Below are 13,508 nucleotides of genomic sequence, written 5' to 3' on the forward strand. Positions count from 1 at the left end.
CGAATACAGCGACCAAAGGGAGGAGAGCCCAGTCACTGTGGGCAGTCCGGACAGGCCTGAGGCACCGCAAACAGCAGACACTCAGGCCAGCGCCCAACAACCGGAGCCCCAACTCAGGCGCTCTACAAGGGAGCGTAAACCACCAGAGAGACTCAACCTGTGATCCCAATAAGACTTTGGGGGGGGAGGTGATGTCATGTATTCAACCAGCATTGTAACCCATGTATAATCCGACCTAAGTTGTACACTGTGAGAACACTGACCACTAGGTGGGAGACACTCCTAACCTGGACCTTCAGGTATAAAAGGGGAAGCTCCACCCACCTTCATCACTTGAGTGCTCAGGAATAAAGGACAGGTCACAGACCGACCTTCTCTCAAGCATGGGCCTCATGTGCATTTATACTGTGTAGTAAGGACGTATCAAACAGGAAGGCAGATTATTATCTGAATGGTGACAGATTAGTAAAAGGGGAGGTGCAACGAGACCTGGGTGTCATGGTACATCCGTCATTGAAGGTCGGCATACAGGTACAGCAGGCAGTGAAGAAGGCAAAGGCCATGCTAGCCTTCATAGTGAGGGGATTTGAATATCGGAGCAGTTGTCAGGGCCTTGGTGAGACCACACCTTGCGTATCGTGTGCAATTTTGGTCTCCTAATCTGAGAAAGGACATTCTTGCTATTGAGGGAGTGCAGCGAAGGTTCACCAGACTAATTCATGGGATGGCAGGACTGATATATAAAGAAAGACTGGATCAACTAGGCTTATATTCTTTGGAATTTGGAAGAATTTGAGGGGATCTCATAGAAAATATAAAATTCTGACGGGATTGGACAGGTTCGATGCAGGAAGAACGTTCCTGATGTTGGGAAAGTCCAGAACCAGGGGACATAGTCTAAGGATAAGGGGTAAGCCATTTAGGACCGAGATGAGGAGAAACTTCTTCACTCAGAGAGTTGTTAACCTGTGGAATTCTCTACCACAGAAAGTTGTTGATGGCAGTTCATTGGATATATTCAAGAGGGAGTTAGATATGGCCCTTATGGCTAAAGGGATCAAGGGGTATGGAGAGAAAGCAGGAATGGGGTACTGAGGTGAATGATCAGCCATGATCTTATTGAATGGTGGTGCAGGCTCGAAGGGTCGAATGGCCTACTCCTGCACCTATTTTCTATGTTTCTATGTTTCATCATCCTCAAGTACAAGACAACAGGAGGTTGATAATGTTGTGTCTTCAGATCCCCTGATAATGACTCCATGAGACAATGTGTTGTGCCTAAACTGTAGTGACCTTAGTCCATTTAATGTAACCCCAGAGTGAGGATCACACCTGGTGGCCTGCCTTTTATACTAGGCCAGGCACACCTGTACAGATAACCTACAAGTCTCCCACTGCGGTGCCCTCTGGTGGCACACCTTGTGATAGTACAAGCAGTAACCATGTAGGATACATGACAGTAATGCTGATACGAGTACCATGACGTATCACAGTCTTATTTCAAGGACTACCAGTGCTACACCCTAAATAGCCGACAGACAGTACATTAAAATGCATTTGACATCACATTACATGACCTTGCATGACATGAGCAGAACACAGACCGGAGATTATGATCAACTTACCATGCTGTAGCACGGGATCGGCACCATCATGTGTGGTGGCACGGGGGTAGTCACCCACCATCGCCAAGGCATACTCCTCGATGTCAGTCACTTCGATGACCTCTGGTGGGCCCCCTCCTGTGCCACACTGCTTTGAGGCATTGGCTGGACAGCAGACACCTCAAGTCTTTGGAGAAATACCACCAATGATGTCTCTGCAAGATCCTACAAATTCCCTGGGAGGACAGACGCACCAACATTAGGCCAACATCGACCAGGCCAACATCCCCAGCATTGAAGCATTGACCACACTTGGATCAGCTCCGCTGGGCAGGGCCACATTGTCCGCATGCCAGACACAAGACTCCCAAAGCAAGCGCTCTACTCGGAACTCGTCCACAGCAAACGAGTCAAAGGTGGGCAGAGGAAATGTTACAAGGACATCCTCAAAGCCTCCCTGATAAAGTGCGGCATCTCCACTGACACCTGGGAGTCCCTGGCCAAAGATCGCTATAACTGGAGGAAGTGCATCCGGGAGGACGCTGAGCACCTCGAGTATCATCACCGAGAGCATGCAGAAAGCAAGCGCAGGCAGCGGAAGGAGCGTGCGGCAAACCAGTCCCACCTCCCCTTCCCTCAACCACTGTCTGTCCCACCTGTGACAGGGACTGTGGTTCCCGTATTGGACTGTACAGCCACCTAAGGACTCATGCTAAGAGTGGAAGCAAGTCTTCCTCGATTCCGAGGGACTGTCTATGATGATGATGTAACTTACCAAAATTCCCTGGATTCTGGGGAGGTCCCAGCAGATTGGAAAACTGCAAATGTAACGCCCCTATTTAAAAAAGGAGGCAGACAAAAAGCAGGAAACTATAGACCAGCTAGCCTAACATCTGTGGTTGGGAAAATGTTGGAGTCCATTATTAAAGAAACAGTAGCAGGACTTTTGGAAAAGCAAAATTCGGTCAGGCAGAGTCAGCATGGATTTATGAAGGGAAGTCATGTTTGACAAATTTGCTGGAATTCTTTGAGGATGTAATGAACAGGGTGGATAAAGGGGAACCAGTGGATGTGGTGTATTTTGAACTTCCAGAAGGCATTTGACAAGGTGTCACATAAAAGGTTATTGAACAAAATAAAAGTTCATGGGGTTGGAGGTAATATATTAGCATGGATAGAGGATTGGCTAACTGACAGAAAACAGAGAGTCGGGATAAATGGTTCATTCTCTGGTTGGTAACCAGTAACTAGTGGGGTGCCGCAAGGATCAGTGCTGGGGCACCAACTATTTACAATCTATATTAACGACTTGGAAGAAGGGACCGAGTGTAACGTAGCCAAGTTTGCTGACGATACAAAGATGGGAGGAAAAGCAATGTGTGAGGAGGACACAAAAAGTCTGCAAAAGGACATAGACAGGCTAAGTGAGTGGGCAAAAATTTGACAGATGGAGTATAATGTTGGAAAGTGTGAGGTTATGCAGTTTGGCAGAAAAAAAATCAAAGAGCAAGTTATTATTTAAATGGAGAAAGATTGCAAAGTGCTGCAGTACAGCGGGACTTGAGGGTACTTGTGCATGAAACACAAAAGGATAGTATGCAGGTACGGCAAATGATCAGAAAGGCCAATGGTATCTTGGCCTTTATTACAAAGGGGAATGAGTATCAAAGCAGGGAAGTCTTGCTACAGCTTTATAAGGTATGGGTGAGGCCACACCTGGAATACTGCATGCAGTTTTGGTTTCCATATTTACGGAAGGATATACTTGCTTTGGAGGCGGTTCAGAGAAGGTTCACTAGGTTGATTCTGGGGATGAGGGGGTTGACTTATGAGGAAAGGTTGAGTAGGTTGGGCCTCTACTCATTGGAATTCAGAAGAATGAGAGGTGATCTTATCGAAATGTATTATGAGGGGGCTTGACAAGGTGGATGCAGAGAGGAGACTAGAACTAGGGGGCATGATCTCAGAATAAAGGGCCGCCCATTTAAAACAGTGATGAGAAATTTATTTTGTCAGAGAATTGTTAATGTGTGGAATTCACTGCCTCAGAGAGCTGTGGAAGCTGGGACATTGAATAAATTTAAGACAGAAATAAACAGTTTCTTAAACGATAAGGGGATAAGGGGTTATGGGGAGCTGGCGGGGAAGTGGAGCTGAGTCCATGATCAGATCTACCATGCTCGTATTAAATGGTGGAGCAGGCTCGAGGGGCCGTATGGCCTACTCCTGCTCCTATTTCTTATGTTCTTATTGTTATATATGAAAACTTGTATTTACTCTGTACAGCCACCAGAGGGATCATCCCCTGGAGTCCCAAGGGATCCCATAATCCGTTGGGAGCACAGGTATTTAAGGAGGCTTCACAGGTTGGAGAGGCTCTCTGGAGACCTGCAATAAAAGACTCAGGTCACATTTTACTTTGAGCTCACAGTGTTCGGCCTGCCTCTTTCTCCATACACAACAACTGGCGACGAGATACAGATAGCGAACCTAAAGATGCACAGAACAGTGGGCATCCTGGAGAAATTCTCGGAGGGAGATGATCGGGAAACATTTGTTGAGCGACTCGACCAATACTTCGTGGCCAATGAGCTAGATGGAGAAGAGAGCGCTGCCAAACGAAGGGCGATCCTCCTCACCGTCTGTGGGGCACCAACGTTTGGCCTCATGAAGCATCTGCTCACTCCAGCAAAACCCACGGAGAAATCGTACGATGGTTTGTGCACACTGGTCCGAGAGCATTTGAACCCGAAGGAAAGCGTTCTGATGGCGAGGTACCGATTCTACATCTACAGAAGGTCTGAAGGCCAGGAAGTGGCGAGTTATGTCGCCGAGCTGAGACGCCTTGCAGGACATTGCGAATTTGAAGGACATTCGGAACACATGCTTAGAGACTTTTTCTGTACTTGGCATTGGTCACGAAACCATACTTCGCAAACTTTTGACTGTCGAGACCCCTACCTTGAGTAAGGCCATAGCGATAGTCCAGGCATTCATTGCCACCAGTGACAATACGAAGCAAATCTCTCAGCACACAAGTGCTGCTACAAGTACTGTGAACAAAGTGATGTTGTTTTCGAATTGTAACGTACAGGGCAGGTCACAGAAACTTGTAGCTACGCGTCCACAGATATCTCAGAGTTCACCATCAAGGGTGATGATGGCGCTGCGGGTGTGGTCATCGTTTCCATTCATGCCGATTAAAAGAGTACGTTTGCAAGGGCTGTGGAACAATGGGACACCTCCAACGAGTGTGCAGGCGAGCTGCAAAGCCTGTTAAACCTGCAAACCACCATGTTGCAGAGGAGGACAGATCCACGGAGGATCACGACGAACCAGAGGCTCAGACCGAGGAGGCAGAGGTACATGGGGTGCACACATTCACCACCAATTGTCCCCCGATAATGCTGAATGTTGAACTAAATGGACTCCTGATGTCAATGGAGCTGGACACGGGCGTGAGCCAGTCCATCATGGGCAAAAAGACCAGTCTTAACTCCAATTCACACGAAACTAAGAACTTACACAAAATAACTTATTCCTGTAATCGGCAGTGCTACCGTAAAGATCTCCTACGATGGAGCGGTGCACAAGCTACCACTCTGGGTGGTACCGGGTGATGGTCCCACGCTGCTCGGCAGGAGCTGGCTGGGAAAGAGACACTGGAACTGGGATGACATCCGAGCGCTATCGCCCGCTGACGACACTTTGTGTGCCCAGGTCTTAAACAAATTTCCTTCACTGTTCGAACCAGGCATCGGGAAATTCCAAGGAGCAAAAGTGAAGATCCACCTAATTCCGGGGGCGCGACCCATCCATCACAAGGCGAGAGCAGTACTGTACATGATGAGAGAAAGGGTAGAGATCGAGCTAGACCGGCTACAAAGAGAGGGCATCATCTCACCGACTGAGTTCAGCGAGTGGGCCAGTCCTATCGTCCCAGTCCTCAAGGGAGATGGCACTGTCAGAATTTGTGGCGATTACAAAGTAACTATCAATCGTTTCTCCCTGCAGGACCAATACCCACTACCAAAGGTCGACGACATATTTGCAACCCTGGCGGGAGGAAAGACATTCACAAAGCTGGATCTGACTTCAGCCTACAAGATGCAGGAACTGGAGGAATCATTGAAGGCCCTCACCTGCATCAACATGCACAAAGGTCTTTTTGTTTATAACAGATGCCCGTTTGGAATCCGATCAGCGGCGGCGATATTCCAGAGAAATATGGGAAGCTCACTGAAGTCAGTCCCGCACACCATGGTCTTCCAGGACGACATCTTGATCACATGTTGGAACACAGTCGAGCACCTGCAGAACCTGGAGGAGGTTCTTAGTCGACTCAAGTTAAGATGCTCAAAGTGCATTTTCCTGGCGCCTGAATTGGAGATCGTGGAAAGGAGGATTGCGGCGGACGGCACCAGGCCCACCAACGTGAAGACGGAGACAATCGAGAATGCACCGAGGCCACAGAACATGACGGAGCTGCGGTCGTTTCTGGGACTACTAAACTACTTTGGTAACTTCTTACCGGGTCTCAGCACCCTGCTAGAACCACTGCATGTCTTACTACAAAAAGGGGACGAATGGGTTTGGGGAAAAAGCCAAGAAAATGCCTTTGTAAAAGCGAGAAAATTGTTATGCTCAAACAAATTGCTTGTGTTGTATGATCCATGTAAGATTTTGGTAGTAACATTTGATGTGTCGTCATATGGCGTTGGGTGTGTATTGCAACAAGCTAATGATTTCGGGAAACTGCAACCGTTGCTTATGCATCCAGGAGTCTGTCTGAGGCCGAGAGAGCCTACAGCATGATTGAGAAAAAAGTGTTAGCATGTGTTTATAGGGTAAAGAAAATGCATCAATACCTGTTTGGGCTAAAATTCGAATTGGAAACTGACCATAAGCCACTTATATCCCTGTTTTTCGAGAGTAAAGGGATAAATAGCAACGCATCGGCCTTCATCCAGTCCGTGTACAACTACGCTATCCGCCACAGGCCAGGCACAGAAAACTGCGCCGATGCTCTCAGTAGGCTGCCATTGCCCACCACGGAGGTGAAAATGGCGCAGCCCGCAGATCTAGCCATGGTTATGGAAGCATTCGAGAGTGAGCAATCACCCGTCACTGCCCGGCAGATCAAAACCTGGACAAGCCAGGACCCCTTATTATCTCTAGTCAAAAGCTGTGTGCTTCACGGGAGCTGGCCCAGTGTCCCAGTGGAAATGCAGGAAGAGATAAAGCCGTTCCAGCGGCGCAAAGATGAAATGTCTATACAGGCAGACTGCCTTCTGTGGGGCAATCGAGTAGTGGTCCCCAAGAAGGGCAGAGACACCTTCATCAATGACCTCCACAGTACCCAGGCATCGTAATGATGAAAGTGTGTGGTGGCCCGGTATTGATGCGGACTTAGAATCCTGCGTTCACAGATGTAATACATGCTCGCAGTTAAGCAATGTACCCAGGGTGGTGCCGCTAAGTTTATGGTCTTGGCCCTCCAAACTATGGTCGAGGGTATACGTCGACTATGTTGGCCCGTTCTTGGGTAAAATGTTCCTTGTGGTTGTAGACGCGTACTCCAAATGGATTGAATGTGAGATAATGTCGGCTAGCATGTCCACTGCCACTACTGAAAGCCTGCGGGCCATGTTTGCCACACACGGCTTACCCGATGTCCTGGTGAGCGACAACGGGCCATGTTTTACCAGTGCTGAGTTCAAGGAATTCATGACCCATAACAGGATCAAACATGTCACATCTGCCCCGTTTAAACCAGCGTCCAATGATCAGGCAGAGAGAACAGTGCAAACCATCAAGCAAGGCTTGAAGAGGGTAACGGAAGTCTCACTACAGACTCACCTATCCAGAGTCCCGCTTAGCTACCGCACGAGACCCCACTCACTCACTGGGATCCCACCTTGCTGAACTGCTCATGAAAAGAGCACTTAAGACAAGGCTCTCGTTAGTTCACCCTGATCTACATGAACAGGTAGAGAGCAGGCGGCTTCAACAAAGTGCATACCATGATAGCGCAAATGTGTCACGCGAGATTGAAATCAATGATCCTGCATTTGTATTAAATTATGGACAAGGTCCCAAGTGGCTTCCCGGCACTGTCGTGGCCAAAGAGAGGAGCAGGGTGTTTCGGGTCAAACTTTCAAATGGACTCATTCACCGGAAACATTTGGACCAAATCAAACTCAGATTCACGGACTATCCTGAGCAACCCACCTGGGACCCTCCCTTTTTTGATCCCCCAACATACACACCAGTGGCAACCGGCACCACGGTTGACCACGAAGCAGAACCCATCATCCACAGCAGCCCTGCAGGGCCCAACACACCAGGCAGCACAGCAAGGCCAGCTGCACAGCAGCCCAGCGAGGGCCCAACAAATGATTCAACAACACCAGCTTTCACACCAAGACGATCAACCAGGGCAAGAAGGGCCCCAGATCGACTCACATTGTAAATAGTTACACTATTGACTTTTGAGTGGAGGGGGTGGGGGGAGTGTTGTTATATATGTAAACTTGTATTTACTCTGTACAGCCACCAGAGGGCTCATCCCCTGGAGTTCCTAGGGATCCAATAATCTGTTGGGAGCACAGGTATTTAAGGAGGCCTCACAGGTTGGAGAGGGGCTCTGGAGACCTGCAATAAAAGACTAAGGTCATACTTTACTTTGAGCTCACAGTGTTCAGTCTGACTCTTTCTCCATGCACAACACTTATGTAATCCTTCTTGAATTCATTGTCAATCTTCCTGGGGTCCTTTGGGATCTAGGACAGTTCTTGCCTCAATGTAGTAGGTGAAACACTATTACCCAGTCAGAGGGAACAAGGGTCTCCTGATTCTGATGGGGAGCAGTGAACACTATCACCTGGCTTAAATCCAGTCCAGAGTGGATCGAGAACCTCTGGTGTGGGTGAGACGCTGTGGGACTGCATTTCGCTGTGCCCCAGTTTAAGGTGGTCGCCACTCTGCTGCACTAGGGGCTGACTGAAGCTGCACTGAAGCGGGTCAAGCCTCGGAGCACATCACTTTCTGGGCCACGCAATGCTCTTTGATGTCACTGCCTCAACAGCCCCGTATAATTCAAAGGCTCCTGTTTCAGACTGGAGCTTCAACCCTGCTTTGTGGAGCCAAGTGCAAGGAAGGCGGAGGCCCAGCCCACTCCATAACTCCTTTCCCTAACTCCCTGGAACCAGGCACCTGCACAGTGTTAAGCAGAGGGAAACCATTGTAGAGAGGTGGGTGATGAAGGCCTCCCCCCCCTTTCTCTGACAGACTGGGTGGATCAGATACTCCCTGGGAGCTAGGTTTGATTCCATGGGCTGAAGAACTCCTGTATCCAAAGTCTAGTGACACTCCAATTATTTGAGTCAACAAGGGGCAAAAATCTGCAGCTCTTCACACAAACAACTTGTAAACACAAATGGACCAAAAAAAGCGAGATTGCTTTGAAAAAACATGCTACTCATTGTGACAGTACAGTGGAGTTAGAGATTCTACCTTCTGCTCAACAGGAGCAGAACTGTCTACGGATAAAGATTCTGGGAGACTGCTACTACGCTGTTTCAGGACTGCCTGAACCACGCGATGATCATGCCCACTGCTGTGTGGAACTGGGCCTGCAGATGATCCGATCGATCCGGTAAGGGAACAGATGAGCACGTACCATCGGGGATTGTAACACAGGGCCACTTCACTCACACCTGTCCCTGGGTCTAACTTGGTACAGACACTGTTATAGTTAAAAATAAGAACCATGTGTCTTTTGTTTCTGTGTCTGTTCGCATTTGACTGTAAGTTTAAAGAAGCTGTTGTGGAAGGTAGCTATTGGGAATAAAAGGAAGGGAAAGGATTTCTACAATGCCCAAATCCCCTTCTATCTTCACCAACTGGAATACTTTTCCCCGCAGGGTGTATAAATGTTGAGCATGACAGTGTACTTTATGCATCATTTTCCAATCTTGAGCCAAACACATTAAGATCTGCCTGAAGCAGACAAGCATCATTTTTTTATTCTGTCCTGGGATGTGGGCGTCGCTGTCAAGGTCAGCATTTATTGCCCATCCCTAATTGCCCCTGGAGAAGGTGGTGGTGAGCCGCCTTCTTGAACTGCTGTTCTTTGTAGCGGTTTGTACAATGGAGTGTCTCGCTGGGCCATTGCAGGGGGCAGTGAAGAGTCAACCCCAGTGCTGTGGGTCTGGAGTCACATATCAGCCAGACCGGGTAAGGATGGCAGATTTCCTTCCCTAAAGGACATTAGTGAACCAGATGGGTTTTTACAACATGGTCACCATCGCTGACACGAGAATTTTATTCCGGATTTATTTAATAAACCAAATTTAAATTCCCCAGCTGCCCTGGTGGGATTTGAACTCTTGTCTCTGGATTACTCGTCCCGTAACATAACCACTGTGCAGTTCTAGCAATCACACAGATCTTGGTATCTGTAACGTTTCAGATTGTGCTCCAACACCGACATCCAGATCATTAATAAAACCAGTAAAGAGCAACGACTCCAACACCGATCCTTGTGGGACAGCACTGGTGACTGGTCTGCAAACACATCCAGGTCCATCTATAACTACTGCGTCCTGCCACACAGTTCTGAATCCAACTCATATTTCCGATCTTGTAGAGACACCTCTTGTGCAGTACCTTGTCAAAAGCTTTTTGCAAATCCAAGTAGACAATGTCCGCAGGACCTACCTCATCCGCCAACTTTGTAACTTCTTCAAAAAATACAATTAGATTTGTAAGACATGACCTTTTTATAAAGCCATGTTGGATGTTCCTAATACGTCCCCTGCAAAACAGATACACCGCTTGGGGGGAATGACTCATCAGGGGAAGGCAGGTTCATGGCACCATGGGTGGCTCTGCTGCACAGGAGGGCAGAAAAAAGAGTGGGAGAGCGATAGTGATAGTAGATTCGATTGTAAGGGGAATAGATAGGCGTTTCTGCGGCCGCAACCGAGACTCCACGATGGTATGTTGCCTCCCTGGTGCAAGGGTCAAGGATGTCTCGGAGGGTGCAGGACATTCTGAAAAGGGAGGGCGAACAGCCAGTTGTTGTGGTGCATATAGGTACCAACGATCTAGGTAAAAAATGGGATGAGGTCCTACAAGAAGAATTTAGGGAGCTTGGAGCCAAATTAAAAAGTAGGACCTCAAAAGTAGTAATCTCAGGATTTCTACCAGTGCCACGTGCTAGTCAGAGTAGGAATCGCAGGATAGCTCAGATGAATGCGTGGCTTGAGGAGTGATGCAGCAGGGAAGGATTCAAATTCCTGGGACATTGGAACCGGTTCTGGGGGAGGTGGGATCAGCACAATCCTGACGGTCTGCACCTGGGCAGGTCCGGAACCAATGTCCGAGGGGGAGTGTTTGCTAGTGCTGTTGGGGAGGAGTTAAACTAATATGGCAGGGGGATGGGAACCAATGCAGGGAGGCAGAGGGAAATAAAAGGGAGACAAAGGCAAAAGATAGAAAGGAGAATAGTAAAAGTGGAGGGCAGAGAAACTCAATGCAAAAAATAAAAAGGGCCACATTAAAGCAAATTTCTAAAGGGGCAAAGTGTGTTAAAAAGACAAGTCTGAAGACTCTGTGTCTCAATGCGAGGAGTATTCGGAATAAGGTGGACAAATTAACTGCACAGATAGCAGTTAACGGGTACGATGTGATTGGCATCACAGAGACATGGCTCCAGGGTGACCAAGGCTGGGAACTCAACATCCAGGGGTATTCAACATTTAGGAAGGATAGACAGAAAGGAAAAGGAGGCGGGGTGGCATTGCAGTGTAAAGAGGAAATTAATGCAATAGTAAGGAAGGACATTAGCCTGGATGATGTGGAATCGGTATGGGTGGAGCTATGGAATAACAAAGGGCAGAAAACGCTAGTGGGAGTTGTGTACAGAACACCAAACAGTAGTAGTGAGGTTGGGGACAACATCAAACAAGAAATAAGGGATGTGTGCAATAAAGATACAGCAGTTATCATGGGCGACTTTAATCTACATATTGATTGGGCTAACCTAATTGGTAGCAATGCAGTGGAGGAGGATTTCCTGGAGTGTATTAGGGATGGATTTCTTGACCAATATGTCGAGGAACTAACTAGAGAGCTGGACATCCTAGACTGGGTGATGTGTAATGAGAAGGGACTAATTAGCAATCTTTTTGTTCAAGGCCCCTTGGGGAAAAATGGCCATAATATGGTAGAATTCTTTATTAAGCTGGAGAGTGACAGTTAATTCAGAAACTAGGGTCCTGAACTTAAGTAAAGCTAACTTCGACGGGATGAGACGTGAATTGGCTAGAATTGACTGGCAAATGATACTTAAAGGGTTGACGGTGGATAGGCAATGGCAAACATTTATAGATCACATGGATGAACTTCAACAATTGTACACACCTGTCTGGAGTAAAAATAAAACAGGGAAGGTGGCTCAACCGTGGCTAACAAGGGAAATTAAGGATAGTGTTGAATCCAAGGAAGAGGCATAAAAATTGGCCAAAAAAAAGCAGCAAACCTGAGGACTGGGAGAAATGTAGAATTCAGCAGAGGAGGACAAAGGGTTTAATTAGGAGGGGGAAAACAGAGTACGAGAGGAAGCTTGCAGGGAACATAAAAACTGACTGCAAAAGCTTCTATAGATATGTGAAGAGAAAAAGATTAGTGAAGACAAACGTAGGTCCCTTGCAGTTGGACTCAGGTGAATTTATAATGGGGAACAAAGAAATGGCAGACCAATTGAACAAATACTTTGGTTCTGTCTTCAGGAAGGAAGACACAAATAACCTTCCGGAAGTACTAGGGGACCGAGGGTCTAGAGAGAAGGAGGAACTGAAGGATATCCTTACTAGACGGGAAATTGTGTTGGGGAAATTGATGGGATTGAAGGCCGATAAATCCCCGGGGCCTGATTGTCTACATCCCAGAGTACTTAAGGAAGTGGCCCTAGAAATAGTGGGTACATTGGTGATCATTTTCCAACAGTCTATCAACTCGGGATCAGTTCCTATGGACTGGAGGGTAGCTAATGTAACACCACTTTTAAATAAAGGAGGGAGAGAGAAAACGGGTATTCATAGACCGGTTAGAAACATACATAGAAACATAGAAAATAGGTGCAGGAGTAGGCCATTCGGCCCTTCTAGCCTGCACCGCCATTCAATGAGTTCATGGCTGAACATGCAACTTCAGTACCCAATTCCTGTTTTCTCGCCATACCCCTTGATCCCCCTAGTAGTAAGGACTTCATCTAACTCCTTTTTGAATATATTTAGTGAATTGGCCTCAACAACTTTCTGTGGTAGAGAATTCCACAGGTTCACCACTCTCTGGGTGAAGAATTTTCTCCTCATCTTGGTCCTAAATGGCTTACCCCTTATCCTTAGACTGTGTCCCCTGGTTCTGGACTTCCCCAACATTGGGAACATTCTTCCTGCATCCAACCTGTCTAACCCCGTCAGAATTTTAAACGTTTCTATGAGGTCCCCTCTCATTCTTCTGAACTCCAGTGAATACAAGCCCAGTTGATCCAGTCTTTCTTGATAGGTCAGTCCCGCCATCCCGGGAATCAGTCTGGTGAACCTTCGCTGCACTCTCTCAATAGCAAGAATGTCCTTTCTCAGGTTAGGAGACCAAAACTGTACACAATACTCCAGGTGTGGCCTCACAAAGCCCTTGTACAACTGTAGCAACACCTCCCTGCCCCTGTACTCAAATCCCCTCGCTATGAAGGCCAACATGCCATTTGCTTTCTTAACCGCCTGCTGTACCTGCATACCAACCTTCAATGACTGATGTACCATGACACCCAGGTCTCGTTGCACCTCCCCTTTTCCTAATCTGTCACCATTCAGATAATAGTCTGTCTCTCTGTTT

At 47.5% G+C, this 13,508-nt stretch overlaps 1 protein-coding gene across 1 annotated transcript in view; it reads left to right on the forward strand.

Annotated features, from left to right (window-relative positions):
- LOC139272906 (adenylate cyclase type 8-like) overlaps nucleotides 1–13,508 on the forward strand; it is a gene marked incomplete at its 3' end in the record, with an annotated part of 426,014 nt that overhangs the window by 68,837 nt on the left and 343,669 nt on the right. The window contains exon 5 of the mRNA XM_070889007.1: nucleotides 9,134–9,261. Within this exon, the coding sequence (XP_070745108.1) occupies nucleotides 9,134–9,261 (128 nt within the window). The remainder of the gene's footprint in view (nucleotides 1–9,133; nucleotides 9,262–13,508) is intronic.

The sequence above is a fragment of the Pristiophorus japonicus genome, chromosome 9 (assembly GCF_044704955.1).
Source record: "Pristiophorus japonicus isolate sPriJap1 chromosome 9, sPriJap1.hap1, whole genome shotgun sequence".
Lineage (NCBI taxonomy): Eukaryota > Metazoa > Chordata > Chondrichthyes > Pristiophoridae > Pristiophorus > Pristiophorus japonicus.